The sequence below is a fragment of the Sinocyclocheilus grahami genome, unplaced genomic scaffold (assembly GCF_001515645.1).
Source record: "Sinocyclocheilus grahami isolate Dianchi unplaced genomic scaffold, SAMN03320097.WGS_v1.1 scaffold1581.1, whole genome shotgun sequence".
In the NCBI taxonomy this organism is placed as follows: Eukaryota; Metazoa; Chordata; class Actinopteri; order Cypriniformes; family Cyprinidae; genus Sinocyclocheilus; species Sinocyclocheilus grahami.
Window position 1 is genome coordinate 139,683 of NW_015506760.1, and position 17,585 is coordinate 157,267.

At 36.3% G+C, this 17,585-nt stretch overlaps 2 protein-coding genes across 2 annotated transcripts in view; one reads left to right on the forward strand and one right to left on the reverse strand.

The window, feature by feature from the left end:
- Window positions 1–1,392: 1,392 nt before the first annotated feature.
- cyp19a1b (cytochrome P450, family 19, subfamily A, polypeptide 1b) lies at window positions 1,393–13,524 on the forward strand. Its single transcript, XM_016257655.1, has 9 exons — window positions 1,393–1,687; window positions 4,822–4,995; window positions 5,059–5,209; window positions 6,787–6,941; window positions 7,028–7,204; window positions 9,464–9,578; window positions 9,812–9,923; window positions 12,507–12,669; window positions 13,223–13,524. Exons 2-9 carry the CDS (start codon window positions 4,851–4,853, stop codon window positions 13,522–13,524), a joined length of 1,320 nt encoding a protein of 439 aa, XP_016113141.1. The 5' UTR covers window positions 1,393–1,687; window positions 4,822–4,850.
- A 1,073-nt stretch (window positions 13,525–14,597) lies between these two features.
- Window positions 14,598–17,585, reverse strand: part of ap4e1 (adaptor related protein complex 4 subunit epsilon 1) — an 18,646-nt gene continuing 15,658 nt past the window's right edge. Inside the window, exons 17-20 of the mRNA XM_016257656.1 lie at window positions 16,303–16,774; window positions 16,042–16,232; window positions 15,069–15,229; window positions 14,598–14,931 (exon numbers count right to left, since the gene is read on the reverse strand). Coding sequence (XP_016113142.1) covers window positions 14,771–14,931; window positions 15,069–15,229; window positions 16,042–16,232; window positions 16,303–16,774 — 985 coding nt within the window. The 3' untranslated portion in view covers window positions 14,598–14,770. The remainder of the gene's footprint in view (window positions 14,932–15,068; window positions 15,230–16,041; window positions 16,233–16,302; window positions 16,775–17,585) is intronic.

Sequence of the window (17,585 nt, forward strand, 5' to 3'; positions counted from 1 at the left end):
ATGTGCCACACGGTTTAAACTGAGGCGCAGGTTTGGTTAATGAATATTAAGCGATGCAGAAGCCAGTACTGTAGTACCGCTCAGGTTTTTGAGCAAATTTCTAAGCAGCTTCCAAATATACCCGTACCAAAAAAGTAGTATACTTCAAGTTTATTTTAGTAAGTATACTTAAGTAAAGTTCAAGTATATTTTTAAGTATACTTTATGTAGTAAGTATACAAATATCAGTGTACTAGAAGTATACTTGTAAGTGTACTATTTCAATACTCCTTGGGACTAAATTGGCCCACTTTTTAGTATATAAAAGTATACTTTTAAGTATAACAGTAGTAACCGTTGAGTACACAACTAGTTTACAACAAAATGTTTAGTTTGTACTGCAACTATACTAAAAGTGAACTTATAGGTATACTGAGTTTACTAATTAAATACTTGTAGTAGCATTTTTTGTACTTCAACGTTTGCGTAAGTAGTAGATGTGTTAGGGAAATAACACGTAATATTTTAATTATATTTTGCTAAAATGAATGAAATGACTCGTAAAAAGATTCGTTCATTTTGCTGAACGAGACTCAAAGGTCCGAGTCGGTAAAATGATCCGAACTTATCACTATACAGAAGATGTGTACTAGCGCCCCCTACAGTATAACAATGAAAACACAGATTCTAGGAGCACAATTATAGCTAAAATATATTTAGACTTTTTCTAAGTATGTCAAGTATACTTAAATGTCATTTTAAGTATATTTCTGAGAAGTACATAAAGCCCATTTCTGAGAAGTACATAAAAAGTAGACTAAAAGTATACTTTCCTATTTTTTAGTTTAAAAGAAGTATACTAAGAGCACACTTGAATAAACTTCTTTTTCGTAAGGGTATGGCTGATTCTTTAATTCTAGTTATTTTAGAAACTTTTTATTGAAGGTCTACCTCAGTTAGGCTATACCTTTTCCTATCGTTTGCACAATAAATGTCTGAACATATCTGAACTTTCCACATAACAACAGTGAAATAGACTATACACAAAAAAACAAACATTGTAACTAATCAAAAATTAAGTCATTTTATACAAAACATTACACAAGAGTCTTCAATTAATGTGTCACTGAAAGTAGACACTAGACAGCATAACAAAATGTATTATGTGTGCTTTAGGAAGTGGAATGAACGCTCAAATTTCTTAGGGAACATTGTTTCCCCCCTTCACTTCTTTGGTAGATAAAAGCTCATTCACTCCTGCAGTTCTGGGTCAGTCTGACCCGTCTTTATTAAAGGCCCTTCAGAGAATGAATGACAGCGGATTTGGAACCAAGACAAAGGCCAATAAACTCCTGAAAAATAACAAGAGGGGGATAAAATGTGTTTCGCATTTAAGAGCTAACAGCATCCCACACTGACCATTTTATGTGTTTTGTTTTTTCTGGAAAGTATGAAAGCCTGCTCTACTTTGGTCCATCATTGTTTCATTGTTCTGGTCTGTTCTGCTTTGGGATTTCAATGCCACTTTACAAGGAAAATGGCTGTATCGTGGCAACGGGGATTTTAAAGCACTTTTAAAAAAAGGGAAAGAATATATATTGGGCTAAAACATCAGCTAATGAACTTCAGAATGATGGGAGCATGTAAACGGCAAGTCTGAGCTACTGAACAGCACATTTAAAAATGAAGCGGATGCAGATCTAAAGAGGTGAGTGTGTTTGTTATATTACTCCAGTGGACGTCAATTCATTCAGTCGATGCTAATTCATTAGGCTGAGCTGTAATTAATCAGCTGGACTGATAGTTTCTCTGAAATAAAATCAAAATAACGTTTACATATCAATTCATATGGTTCATATAAATATAATGACTTTTTGAAACGGTTGACTGTTTACTTTGTTGTTCCACAACTGTATGACTTTCTTCTTTGTAGATATTTAGCAGAATGTGCAAACATGTAGCATGTCAAGTTTAAAAAAAGCATCACAAAATTATCACAAACATAGTCCATACAAGCCACATGACTTTAGACGAGAATATCATTCAGTATCAGTGTCAGTAAGCAATATGTCTTTACCACTGTTATTTTAGTATGACTAATAAACTACTGTTTTGTTAATATTTTGAATTCAATTTTATTTTTATAGCCTACTTTCAGTTAACTATATGGAAGCCCATTTCAGCCACTGAATAAAAATAAAAAAAAGGTAATTGCGACTTTTTATCTCACAATTCTGACTTTTCCTTGCAATTGCATGGAAACATCAGTTGTGAGTTATAAAATCATACTTGTGAGATATAAACTTGCAATTACAAGAGAAAAAAATTAGAAATGCGAGTGTTTATCTCATATATATATATATATATATATATATGTATATTATTATTATTATTATTAATTAATTTATTCATTCACTTTTTAGCGCCATGCCAGCATCAAGGCTATTTTCATGGCAATCTCTGAATAAATTATACAAGGTATACAATTAACAAAAGGTTATAAAAGACATTTCAGATGTACACTAGACAAAAATTCTAAAATACATTCAGGTGATACATTTTTTTTATAAATCAGTTAGACACACCGCTGAATAAAACCATTGTCTATTTACATTAAAAACAGTACAATCCAATAAAATATGTTTCACAGTCATTTTAGTTTGGCAAGTGAGGCATGATGGTTTGTGATGATTACCTTTTAATAAATATCCATGTGTAAATCTTGTATGACCCAAAAGACCAGTGGCAGAAACAAGCTTCCATAGTTAACTTTCATTATGTTTCAGATAACATTTTTTATGGTTTTAGTTTTAGTTAGTGATAATGACCTGCTAAGTCATGGTATGTTCACGTGCAAATTAGATATTTCAAGTGAATAAAACTAAAATACCCAACATACCATGTTTTGGCCAAATTCTTTTGTGGAGCGAACATCCCTAGATGGCACCATGACAAGCTCTGTGAAAAAATAAATACAAGATGGCAGATTAAGCAAGAGAAATTTAGATTTTATAATTATACTTCATTCGGTATCAATAAAAAATAGTTTAATATAGTCAAGAATAGCATATTTACCCAAAAAATGTGCCATTCATTTTTACATCATTAGCTTAGCAAAATGCTAACAGCCAGGGGCCTAGATTACGTAGGGGACGTGTCCCCCCCCCACTTTTAATATCACGTAAATTCGTTCCCCGCACTTTTTCAAGTGTGTTCGCATAGAGGTTTTCAAGAGCCGGTGTGAATAAATATAGATTTAAATTCAAAAAGAGTCTGTCTGTGCATGATCTGATGTTTTATTCGGACCCAGAATAAGGCGACATGAACATCACGGAGCGCTAAACATTCCGTGCAGTGTATGTTTCATTCATACTCGAAGCCGGAGGGCGCTCTCACGCAGAAAGTCGTACGAGGAAATTCCTAATATGGACAAAAACGTCCAGCTATCGCTGTATGAAATGTATGTATGTTGCATTCACAGAAAAACAGAAACATTTGGAAACATGAAGACATTAAACATACGATTGCGACAATATATGGTTTATTTGTGTTTGTCAAGTCCTCTCCAGGTAATAAATAAAGTATATGAACAATGCCGTGCTAACTGACATAGCATTTATTACAGTATTGAAACTATTCTGCCTTATTATGTGATAAAAAAAAGTGTTTGTAGTATATAAACAAATCATTATTATTGGTTATTGTCCATATTGTCTGATTTCTAAGCCAATTAAAAGCTAGAAATGAGAGAAAAATTAAAGTTGCCTATACACTACTACCAGTCAAAAAGTTTTTGAAGAGTAAGATTTTTAATGTTTTTTAAAGAAGTCTCTTCTGTTCACCAAGCCTGCATTTAATTGATCCAAAGTACAGCAAAACAGTAACATTTTGAAATATTTTAGGCTATTTAAAATAGCTGTTTTCTATTTGAATATATTTTCAAATGTAATTTATTGTGATTTCAAAGCTAAATTTTTAGCATCATTACTCCAGTCACACTAGCCTTCAGAAATCATTCTGATTTGCTGCTCAAAAACCTTTATTATTATTATGTTGAAAACAGCTGAGTATAATTTTTTCAGGTTTCTTTGATGAATAGAAAAAGTTCAGAAGAACCGCATTTATCTGAAATAGAAATATTTTGTAACATTATAAATGTCTTTATCATCACTTTTGATCAATTTAAAGCATCCTTGCTAAATAAAAGTGTTAATTTCTATAATTTCTTTTCCAAAAAAAATGAAAATTATACGGACTCTAAGCTTTTGAATGTTATAGTGTATAATGTTACAAAAGTTTTTTATTTCAAATAAATGCTGATCTTTGGATCCTTCTATTCATCAGAGAATCCAGAAAAAATATACTCAACTGTTTTAAATATTGATAATAATAATAATTATTAAAAAAGGTTTCTTGAGCAGCAAATCAGCATATTAGAATGATATCTGAAGGATGTGACGCTGAAGACTGGAGTAATGATGCTGAAAATACAGCTTTGATCACAGCAATCATTTTAAAATATAAGAAAATAGAAAGCAGTTATTTTAAATAGTACAAATATTTCACAACATTACTGCTTTTGCTGTACTTTGGATCAAATAAATGCAGGCTTGTTGAGCGGAAGAGATGTCTTTATAAAACATAAAAAATCTTTGTTCAAAAACTGTTGACTGGTAGGTTATATAGATTACAGAAATGTTATATTGTAATGTTATTTATATATATATATATATATATAACAACATTTCTGTCCCCCTCACTTCTGAAATGATGCTAACAGCAAACTCTATTGCAGTTCTACAGTGCCGATTCCAACATTTTAAGGTACTTCATCATATTTAGGTGCACAGGGTGTGTCTGCAGATGATGTGATGATGGAGCAAGCTGTCAAGGGCACGGTAAACATCGCCGCAGCGGTACAGGGAACGTTGCTGGCGTTGACAGGGACGTTACTGCTGATTCTGCTGCACAGAATATTTACAGCCAAGAATTGGAGGAACCAATCAGCTGTCCCAGGTGAGTTAAAACCAATCAGATTTACAGGGAACAACATGCTGGTTGTGATGTCATGTTTTTCAGGTCCGGGTTGGTGGTTGGGTCTCGGGCCGATTATGAGCTACAGCAGGTTCCTGTGGATGGGGATCGGCTCCGCATGCAACTACTACAACGAAAAATATGGCAGCATTGCTCGGGTCTGGATCAACGGAGAAGAGACCTTTATACTTAGCAAGTAAGTTCTCAAAAACGTAAACGTCATTCACTCAGCTAAAAGGGAACGTTCTTAGAATGTTCTGGCAAGGTTCTCACAATGTTATGAACAAATGTTCTTCCAGTAATAATTGTTCAAAGTGATCTGGTTTTGAATGATATTCTCAAAACGTTAGCACGAAAATATTATTTCTACATTGTATTTCTACATGGAACTTTTTTCTAAAATGTTTTAATGTGTTTGTCTAACATTTTTTAAAGGGATAGTTCACCCAAAAATGAAAATTTGATGTTTATCTGCTTACCCCCAGGGCATCCAAGATGTAGGTGACATTGTCTCTACAGTAGAACACAAACGAAGATTTTTAACTCAAACCGTTGCAGTCTGTCAGTCTTATAATGGAAGTGAATGGGAATCACGGCTTTGAGAGTAAAAAAAACACACAAACAAAACCAAATTAAACCCTGCAGGTCGTGACGATACATTGATGTGTAAAGACACGAAACGATCAGTCTGTGCAAGAAACTGAACATATATTATATTAACGCACTGCAATGTCTGAACTGTCCTGAGCGCGTCCTCGACAGCCGCTGAAATGGACCATTGACACTATCTACAATCTCAATTAGGAGTGTCAATGGTCCATTTGAGAGATAGGTGGTGGTAATGCTCTTATAAGTCTGCGAAGAAGACGACGCGTCAGGCACCGGCTGTCGAGGACGCGCTCAGGACAGTTCAGACATTGCAGTGCATTAGAGGTAAAAAACAATATATATACTGTTCAGTTTCTTGCACAGACTGATCGTTTCGTGTCTTTACACATCAATGTATCGTCACGAGCCGCAGGGTTTAATTTGGTTTTGTTTGTGAATGTTTTTTTGACTCTCAAAGCCGTGATTCCCATTCACTTCCATTAGAAGACTGACAGACTGCAACGGTTTGAGTTAAAAATCTTCGTTTGTGTTCTACTGAAGAAACAAATTCACCTACATCTTGGATGCCCTGGGGGTAAGCAGATAAACATCAGATTTTCATTTTTGGGTGAACTATCCCTTTAAATGTTGCCATTTGTTCCAGAATATTCACAGCTGAATTCAAAATACAAAAGTATTAATTAAAATTCAAATTAACGTTAAAAACAGCGACTTGAACTAAATTGTTTCAAAAGTAATTGATTTACAAATGTATACATTTTAAAACTTTAAAACAACTAGTTAACAATGGAGGTTCTCTGCAAATGATTTTTTCGCTCTTACGCTCTTACGCCAATTACATTGATTTCTACTGGATTTCTTCTGTGAAAAATTGTTGAACAACCGTCAATGTCACCGCACCACCGCACCTAATGAAATTTGTTGTTGATTATACTCATTATGGATTATTATAAATTTTACTGAATAGCTGTTGCAGATCAAGTAATTTCATGGTTCAAAAAGGTGCTCAAGAGCGCCCCCCATAAGGCCAAAACATGATTTTTATTAGCACAGTCTGCTACTCAAGTCCATACAACCTAATTATGTCACTAAGTGTTGCCTCAAATGAGGAATGCAACACCTGAGGGCACTATTTTTAGTGTGAAAAATTTAAAACTGTTTCAGGTCCTCTGCCGTGTATCATGTTCTGAAGAGCAATAATTACACTGGGAGGTTTGCCAGTAAAAAAGGTCTGCAGTGCATTGGTATGTTTGAACAAGGCATTATCTTCAACAGCAACATCGCATTGTGGAAGAAAGTGAGAACATATTTCACCAAAGGTGGGTGTTATTCACTGAAACTGGTCTCAGAACAGTTCATACACACATTCATCAGAATCTATTGTTTATGTGTGTGTGTACTCTAGCTCTTACAGGTCCGGGTCTTCAGAAATCAGTAGATGTGTGTGTCAGCGCGACCAACAAACAGCTTAACGTCCTGCAGGAGTTCACAGACCACTCGGGATATGTGGATGTACTCAATCTTCTGCGCTGTATCGTTGTCGATGTTTCCAATAGACTCTTCTTAAGAATCCCTCTCAATGGTCAGACTGAAATACAAGCACTCTTAAAAATATATGGTTATTTTGATCGGATTGATTCAATTATGTATATTAACAAAGGAAAAGGCTGTAAAACTCTCATTTTTAGTACTTCTGATGGGTGTTGGGGAAAGTTACTTTTAAAAGTAATACATTACAATATTGCGTCACTCCATAAAAAGTAAATAATTGTCACTTACTTTTTATGGAATTACATGCATTTATGGCATTACTTTCTGTCACCTGGGCTGGACTTGCTTGCTTGTTTTTTTTAGTAAAGAATAACCCAAAAGTTATATCTACAATCTCAATTAGGAGTGTCAATGGTCCATTTGAGAGATAGGTGGTGGTAATGCTCTTATAAGTCTGCGAAGAAGACGACGCGTCAGGCACCGGCTGTCGAGGACGCGCTCAGGACAGTTCAGACATTGCAGTGCATTAGAGGTAAAAAACAATATATATACTGTTCAGTTTCTTGCACAGACTGATCGTTTCGTGTCTTTACACATCAATGTATCGTCACGAGCCGCAGGGTTTAATTTGGTTTTGTTTGTGAATGTTTTTTTGACTCTCAAAGCCGTGATTCCCATTCACTTCCATTAGAAGACTGACTGACTGCAAAATCTTTGTTTGTGTTCTACTGAAGAAACAAAGTCACCTACATCTTGGATGCCCTGGGGGTAAGCAGATAAACATCAGATTTTCATTTTTGGGTGAACTATCCCTTTAAATGTTGCCATTTGTTCCAGAATATTCACAGCTGAATTCAAAATACAAAAGTATTAATTAAAATTCAAATTAACGTTAAAAACAGCGACTTGAACTAAATTGTTTCAAAAGTAATTGATTTACAAATGTATACATTTTAAAACTTTAAAACAACTAGTTAACAATGGAGGTTCTCTGCAAATGATTTTTTCGCTCTTACGGAAAAATCCCAATTACATTGATTTCTACTGGATTTCTTCTGTGAAAAATTGTTGAACAACCGTCAATGTCACCGCACCTTAACTGATAATGAAATTTGTTGTTGATTATACTCATTATGGATTATTATAAATTTTACTGAATAGCTGTTGCAGATCAAGTAATTTCATGGTTCAAAAAGGTGCTCAAGAGCGCCCCCCATAAGGCCAAAACATGATTTTTATTAGCACAGTCTGCTACTCAAGTCCATACAACCTAATTATGTCACTAAGTGTTGCCTCAAATGAGGAATGCAACACCTGAGGGCACTATTTTTAGTGTGAAAAATTTAAAACTGTTTCAGGTCCTCTGCCGTGTATCATGTTCTGAAGAGCAATAATTACACTGGGAGGTTTGCCAGTAAAAAAGGTCTGCAGTGCATTGGTATGTTTGAACAAGGCATTATCTTCAACAGCAACATCGCATTGTGGAAGAAAGTGAGAACATATTTCACCAAAGGTGGGTGTTATTCACTGAAACTGGTCTCAGAACAGTTCATACACACATTCATCAGAATCTATTGTTTATGTGTGTGTGTACTCTAGCTCTTACAGGTCCGGGTCTTCAGAAATCAGTAGATGTGTGTGTCAGCGCGACCAACAAACAGCTTAACGTCCTGCAGGAGTTCACAGACCACTCGGGATATGTGGATGTACTCAATCTTCTGCGCTGTATCGTTGTCGATGTTTCCAATAGACTCTTCTTAAGAATCCCTCTCAATGGTCAGACTGAAATACAAGCACTCTTAAAAATATATGGTTATTTTGATCGGATTGATTCAATTATGTATATTAACAAAGGAAAAGGCTGTAAAACTCTCATTTTTAGTACTTCTGATGGGTGTTGGGGAAAGTTACTTTTAAAAGTAATACATTACAATATTGCGTCACTCCATAAAAAGTAAATAATTGTCACTTACTTTTTATGGAATTACATGCATTTATGGCATTACTTTCTGTCACCTGGGCTGGACTTGCTTGCTTGTTTTTTTTAGTAAAGAATAACCCAAAAGTTATATTTTTGGCAACTGTAAAGGCCTTTTCACACCTAAAGTGAAATGCATAACCCTCAGGCTGAAGGACATGTCAATGAGAAAATGGGAAAACTTATTTGAAAAAGTAACTCAAGATATTTTACTAGTTACTTGAAAAAAGTAATCTGATTACGTAACGCATGGTACTTGTAATGTGTCCCCCCAACACTGCTTCCGATAAAATATAAATGACCTTGAAAGGCAGTTATAAATTAGAATTTTTCACAGTAAGCATAATCTTTCGTTATGCTTGTTCAATACAGAGAAAGACTTGCTGATAAAGATCCACCGGTATTTCAGTACCTGGCAGGCAGTTCTCATACAGCCAGACGTTTTCTTCAGACTAAACTTTGTGTACAAAAAATACCACCTGGCAGCGTGAGTCCACCTCAGACTTTATCATTTGTATGTACTGTATGGTGTCAAGGTTTTTTGTATTAATAACAAAATGACTCTCTTTGACGTGTAGAAGTAAAAGCCATTTTTGCCACTGTACCTTTAAGGATTATGCAAATTCCCTCTAATTTGATTGGTGAAGTCTAATTTAGTGGCATAAATTCAGAAATCACTAAAAGCTCTATAAATACCATTTAAGAAGTGTTTTCTTGCAGAAAAGAGCTGCAGGATGAAATGGGAAAGCTTGTGGAGCAGAAGCGACAGGCCATCAATAACATGGAGAAGCTGGATGAGACGGACTTCACAACAGAGCTGATATTTGCTCAGGTGTGTTGAACACTTACTCTATTTATGTGCCATCTCCTGTATTAAAGCAACACAACATGTTACCTTACTGCACGTGTCTGTAGAACCACGATGAGCTGTCTGCGGACGATGTGAGGCAATGTGTGCAAGTCTGCGAAGAAGACGACGCGTCAGGCACCGGCTGTCGAGGACGCGCTCAGGACAGTTCAGACATTGCAGTGCATTAGAGGTAAAAAACAATATATATACTGTTCAGTTTCTTGCACAGACTGATCGTTTCGTGTCTTTACACATCAATGTATCGTCACGAGCCGCAGGGTTTAATTTGGTTTTGTTTGTGAATGTTTTTTTGACTCTCAAAGCCGTGATTCCCATTCACTTCCATTAGAAGACTGACAGACTGCAACGGTTTGAGTTAAAAATCTTCGTTTGTGTTCTACTGAAGAAACAAATTCACCTACATCTTGGATGCCCTGGGGGTAAGCAGATAAACATCAAATTTTCATTTTTGGGTGAACTATCCCTTTAAATGTTGCCATTTGTTCCAGAATATTCACAGCTGAATTCAAAATACAAAAGTATTAATTAAAATTCAAATTAACGTTAAAAACAGCGACTTGAACTAAATTGTTTCAAAAGTAATTGATTTACAAATGTATACATTTTAAAACTTTAAAACAACTAGTTAACAATGGAGGTTCTCTGCAAATGATTTTTTCGCTCTTACGGAAAAATCCCAATTACATTGATTTCTACTGGATTTCTTCTGTGAAAAATTGTTGAACAACCGTCAATGTCACCGCACCTTAACTGATAATGAAATTTGTTGTTGATTATACTCATTATGGATTATTATAAATTTTACTGAATAGCTGTTGCAGATCAAGTAATTTCATGGTTCAAAAAGGTGCTCAAGAGCGCCCCCCATAAGGCCAAAACATGATTTTTATTAGCACAGTCTGCTACTCAAGTCCATACAACCTAATTATGTCACTAAGTGTTGCCTCAAATGAGGAATGCAACACCTGAGGGCACTATTTTTAGTGTGAAAAATTTAAAACTGTTTCAGGTCCTCTGCCGTGTATCATGTTCTGAAGAGCAATAATTACACTGGGAGGTTTGCCAGTAAAAAAGGTCTGCAGTGCATTGGTATGTTTGAACAAGGCATTATCTTCAACAGCAACATCGCATTGTGGAAGAAAGTGAGAACATATTTCACCAAAGGTGGGTGTTATTCACTGAAACTGGTCTCAGAACAGTTCATACACACATTCATCAGAATCTATTGTTTATGTGTGTGTGTACTCTAGCTCTTACAGGTCCGGGTCTTCAGAAATCAGTAGATGTGTGTGTCAGCGCGACCAACAAACAGCTTAACGTCCTGCAGGAGTTCACAGACCACTCGGGATATGTGGATGTACTCAATCTTCTGCGCTGTATCGTTGTCGATGTTTCCAATAGACTCTTCTTAAGAATCCCTCTCAATGGTCAGACTGAAATACAAGCACTCTTAAAAATATATGGTTATTTTGATCGGATTGATTCAATTATGTATATTAACAAAGGAAAAGGCTGTAAAACTCTCATTTTTAGTACTTCTGATGGGTGTTGGGGAAAGTTACTTTTAAAAGTAATACATTACAATATTGCGTCACTCCATAAAAAGTAAATAATTGTCACTTACTTTTTATGGAATTACATGCATTTATGGCATTACTTTCTGTCACCTGGGCTGGACTTGCTTGCTTGTTTTTTTTAGTAAAGAATAACCCAAAAGTTATATTTTTGGCAACTGTAAAGGCCTTTTCACACCTAAAGTGAAATGCATAACCCTCAGGCTGAAGGACATGTCAATGAGAAAATGGGAAAACTTATTTGAAAAAGTAACTCAAGATATTTTACTAGTTACTTGAAAAAAGTAATCTGATTACGTAACGCATGGTACTTGTAATGTGTCCCCCCAACACTGCTTCCGATAAAATATAAATGACCTTGAAAGGCAGTTATAAATTAGAATTTTTCACAGTAAGCATAATCTTTCGTTATGCTTGTTCAATACAGAGAAAGACTTGCTGATAAAGATCCACCGGTATTTCAGTACCTGGCAGGCAGTTCTCATACAGCCAGACGTTTTCTTCAGACTAAACTTTGTGTACAAAAAATACCACCTGGCAGCGTGAGTCCACCTCAGACTTTATCATTTGTATGTACTGTATGGTGTCAAGGTTTTTTGTATTAATAACAAAATGACTCTCTTTGACGTGTAGAAGTAAAAGCCATTTTTGCCACTGTACCTTTAAGGATTATGCAAATTCCCTCTAATTTGATTGGTGAAGTCTAATTTAGTGGCATAAATTCAGAAATCACTAAAAGCTCTATAAATACCATTTAAGAAGTGTTTTCTTGCAGAAAAGAGCTGCAGGATGAAATGGGAAAGCTTGTGGAGCAGAAGCGACAGGCCATCAATAACATGGAGAAGCTGGATGAGACGGACTTCACAACAGAGCTGATATTTGCTCAGGTGTGTTGAACACTTACTCTATTTATGTGCCATCTCCTGTATTAAAGCAACACAACATGTTACCTTACTGCACGTGTCTGTAGAACCACGATGAGCTGTCTGCGGACGATGTGAGGCAATGTGTGCTGGAGATGGTGATCGCCGCTCCAGACACCCTTTCCATCAGTCTGTTCTTCATGCTTCTCCTGCTGAAGCAGAACTCTGCCGTGGAGGAGCAGATCGTACAGGAGATACAATCTCAGATAGGTATGGTTAAACATTTACAAGACAACTTTTAACATCTGAAACTATATAGTTAATCTTTAAGGTGGTCAACATGGTGATAGGAGCATGGTAGCTAGTTTGGAAAGGTGGCTTACCAGCTCTAATCAGCCATGACCAAGATGGTCTACCAGGTCAGTCTTGGCCCCAACAACTAGTAGTTCAATCTAGACCAAGTGATTGGTCTAGATCAGGGGTAGGCAAGTTCGGTCCTAGAGAGCCACAGTCCTGCAGAGTTCAGCTCCAACCCTGAAAAAATAACTCACCTGTCTATAGCCTTAGTAATCCTGAAGACATTGATTAGCTTGTTCAGATGTGTTTGATTAGGGTTGGAGCTGAACTCTGCAGGACTGCAGCTCTCTAGGACCGAACTTGCCTACCCCTGGTCTAGATTGATCAAATAGTTTCTAGCCAGTCCTTCTTGGACAGTGGACCAGCCAATGTCCAAGAAGGACTGACTAGAAACCATCAGAAACTGGTTTAACTCAATTTCCCATTACCTTTTGCATGCAAAAAGATGTCTTTCTTGTCCTGTCAGGCAAGCGGGATGTAGAGTCGGCTGACCTGCAGAACCTGAACGTTCTAGAGCGCTTTATCAAAGAGTCTTTGAGGTTCCATCCAGTGGTGGACTTCATCATGAGACGGGCACTGGAGGACGACTACATCGATGGCTACCGAGTGGCGAAGGGGACGAACCTCATCCTGAACATCGGTCGCATGCACAAGTCTGAGTTCTTCCAAAAACCCAACGAATTCAACTTGGAGAACTTTGAGAACACTGTAAGTACTGGGACAATCAGACACGTAAGATCAAATAAAACCATACAAACCTGGATTTAAAGAGTTTATGTACTCATAAATTGGTACATTTGTAGATTTTTTACCAGTTGTTCATATTCTTTTACAAATTTCCAAATATTTTATACATCTTCCCAATAACTGAATAATCACTATTGACCTGTTAAACTAGAAAATTAGCATTTTCTGGATAAAAAGAGGAAATGCAAGCGAATTCTCACTTTCAAGAAAGTACTGTGGTATTACAGTGTTTCTGGACATTATTTTCATTTTTGGGTGAACTATCCCTTTAGTGTTCTAGCTCACCTCAAAAGTTTGTAGTTTATGCTGACATAAGGGCAATGACAACAAAAACCATCAGTTTTGTCACATGTACTAATCTAATCTACAATACTACTAAAGTGATTATTTGCTGTAGTGCTGCAAACTAACCAACTACAAAGTTAACAGGAAATGCCATTCACAACCCATTTTACTTCCATAATGTGACGTGTTTAAACTACATGATTAATGAGAAAAGAACTTTATTTACTGGAACTGACTGTATTGTGAAAAGTGATTGATAGGTACCAGAATGGAGATGAATGGAGGGAGGTGCTGAAAAATGAGTGATGTCTTGGTGATGTCAATCAAAAAATGGATGAATGATGCTTAAGAAGTGAAGCAAGATTTTATGAAAGATTATGAAGACAAACATTTTCTTTGGAATTATGTGCACTTTTAAAAAAGTAAATGGGGTCTGTTTTCGTTTCGTGTTTTATAAGAATAATCTACTGTAGTCTACTGTTTGAGGTTGACTGTATTACATAACTGAGAAAACTTTAGAATAAATTCTAGACACTTGAAATATTTCTAATATTATGAAAATAAGAGAAATATTTGATAGCCGTATATGCACTGCTTTTGCGGAATATGCAAAACTACTCTGGTTTTTGCTCTAATAAAGTGTACCGATAACTAACTACAGTGAATAAAATTACATTTTGAAAACGATGCCATATTTCTTTTTTTTCTCTGCAAATAAACACAAATATACCTACCAATAAACACAAATATACCTACCAGGACAGACCAAACCACAAATGTTTAAAATCAATAAATACTTTTTACTGTATGTAAGTGTGACACAATGCAGCTCAGTAACTGTGTACAAAAAATATATATCATTAAAATTATTAGTCAGGGCATAAGACAAGCAGTACACAGGTACTGCTTTCAAACGGTCATTGCATGAAATCATTTTGTCAAGGAGCTTCCCTGGAAGTTTCAGCGGGGAGTTTGCGGGTCTTCAGTGGTGTGTGAGCGCTCTCTGGCAGTGGTACAGGATGCAGTCTGGGAGAGCAGGATGAGGAGAGCGCAGCCACATGGCCAGAGCAGTGCCGTTCACTCTGCAGTGCAGGAGACAGGGGGCGCCGCTGAGCAGCCGACATGCTACGATTCCCTCTGAGCCTGAAACAACAACACATGACTGAAGGGCTGCTTCCCTAAATAGTATGTCAATTATAGTCAGTAATGGTGCAAGCTTGAAACGCAATGTAAAATGACTGCAAATCACGTGAAAGTAAGTGAACTGCAATATGTTTTACCGATGATGTCCACTACATGTAGCTGTAGGGCGTCTTTGAGAGCGTTCAGGGTGGTTCTGAGCGGGTCGCCGGCATCTGTGAGCAGTTTCAGATTCTGTTTGACGTCATGAGACAGAGACAGCCAGAGTTTCCCATATTCCTCCGTGGTTACAACCAAAGGCCTGTGTGTGACAGAGAGAAATGAGTTCATTTAAATAAGTCTCAAAGTCAAAAAGCTCGCAACAAAGTGAAATGCATTGAAGTCATTTGTTGGTATTTGTGTTTCACTTTCATTTTATATTCAGTGGGGGGGGGAACAAAAAAAATTATTAGAAATTGCAACCTGAAATTGGTTGCAACGTGCACATCTTTAACCTCACTGGATTACATAATAATTCATATTAACTGATACAATGAACTTATTGTGTACATACATGTTTTTACATTGTACTTATATTTTTAAAAATTACATCTGTAATTAATTTCTGTAATTACAGTATCCAGATGGAAATTTGTTACCCATTCTCAATGGGAAAGTGCCCAAGCAACATTGCTCAAAGAAATTTTATCCTACTGATGAATGATAAAAACATTGACAGCCAGTCAAAGTCAATCCTGTGTTATAGAGCTCAGGCATATACAGTGACAGATCACATAACTGCAGCACATGCTTAGGATTAGTGCTGTCAAACGATTAATCGCGATTATTCGCATCCAAAATAAAAATATGTACATGTATTAACATGTATATATTTATGTTCATATAATTTATATATATATACATATATTTAATATATAAACAACATATTTTTCCGAAATATATACATGCATGTGTTTGTATTTATATATACATAATAAATATACACAGTACACACTCATATATTATGTAAACAAAAACTTTTATTTTGGATGCGATTAATCGCGATTAATCGTCTGACAGCACTAAAGAAAACTAATGTAAAGTAGTTTTGATGCAGTGTCAGACACACATTACCTGATGAAGTCTGCTGTGGACAGTGTCCCAGAGAAAGGGAGTGTGTTTGTGTGTCCCGGTTGTGTTTGATAAGAGACGGTCCCGGTAAAGGACACGTTAGTGTGAGGGTCGTCCATCAGCAGAGCATAATGACACACAGATGTACTCCTGGCCTCCAGACAGTCCACGACGTTCCCTCTCAAACTCACAGTCTAAGACAGAAGAGGTCCCATTTTATTTTATTGTATATTATTAATAAAATATTTTCTGACCATTACACACCTTCAGCTCCTCACAGGTCAGCTGCACCGAAACGTCTTTTATTACAGTTTCCGTGCAGTTGGATATGAAGATCACAAGCAGCAAAGCTTCATCTCTGAACAGACGGCAGGAGGACAGAGACAGGCTGGGGTCAGAGGTCAGGCTGATGACATCAGAGTGAGGTAGGTCTTTGAGGTCAGCGGGTAACAGCGCGGTCAGATCTGAAGACACGGATGGAGGATGTTTGTCCTGGATTGTACTGGGCCGCACTATAACCATATCGCCACCTAATATCTGAGACGTGTTTGCACGTCTGTCTTCTTTAGTGTCTTTGTTTTGAGCCAGGCCATTGGCTGTGGTGGATTTGGGGGTGTGGTCAAAAGCGGATATGGCCGTGGCTGGCTCCTCCTCCAGCAAACTGCCGTACAGGAAGCTGTCGGTCGTGTTACGAGAGGAGGAGTCGGAAGACCTCTCGCTGGTGCCTGATGATGATCATCCCTGTTGCTTGTGCACCTTTTCCTACCCAATTTCTTTCTTCCAGTCAACTTTACATTGAATATGCTTTGATACAGCACTCTTTTGATAACAGCTGCTCTTTCAGTAATGACCTTCTGTGACTTAACTCTCTTTGTGGAGGGTGTCAGTGATTGTCTTCTGGACCATTGCCAAGTCAGCAGTCTTCCCCATTATTGTGGTTTAAAAGAACAAGAGATACCCGGAATTTATACTGTAGGGATGGTCATTTAATGAAACTCAAATGTAAATATTGTAATATTTTGAGATACTGGATTTTTTGACTTTCATGAAGTGTAAGCTCTAATCATCAAAATTAAAACAAGAAACTTTACAAATGTTTTACTTTACATGTAATGAATCTAGAAAATATGAAAGTTTCACTTTTTGAACAAGTTACAAAAAAAAAAAACTTTTTCACAATATTAAAATGTTTTTAGGTGCACCTGTATATATACAGTACTGTTTAACATTTTTGGCTCAGTAAGATTGAATGTTTTTACTGAAGTCTCTTCTGCTCACCAAGGCTGTATTTATTTGCTCAAAATACAGTAAAAAATAGTAATATTGTGAAACACAATTACAATTTATATTACATTTTAATTGATTCCTGTGATCAAAGCTGAATTTTTAGCATCATTACTCCAGTCTTTAGTGTCACATCCTTCAGAAATCAATCTAATATGCTGATTTGCTGCTTTAAAATTTTGTTTTATTATTATCAATGTTAAAAAAAAGTTGTGGTGCTTTATATATTTGTGGAAACCAATTCTTTAATATAAAATTCAAAA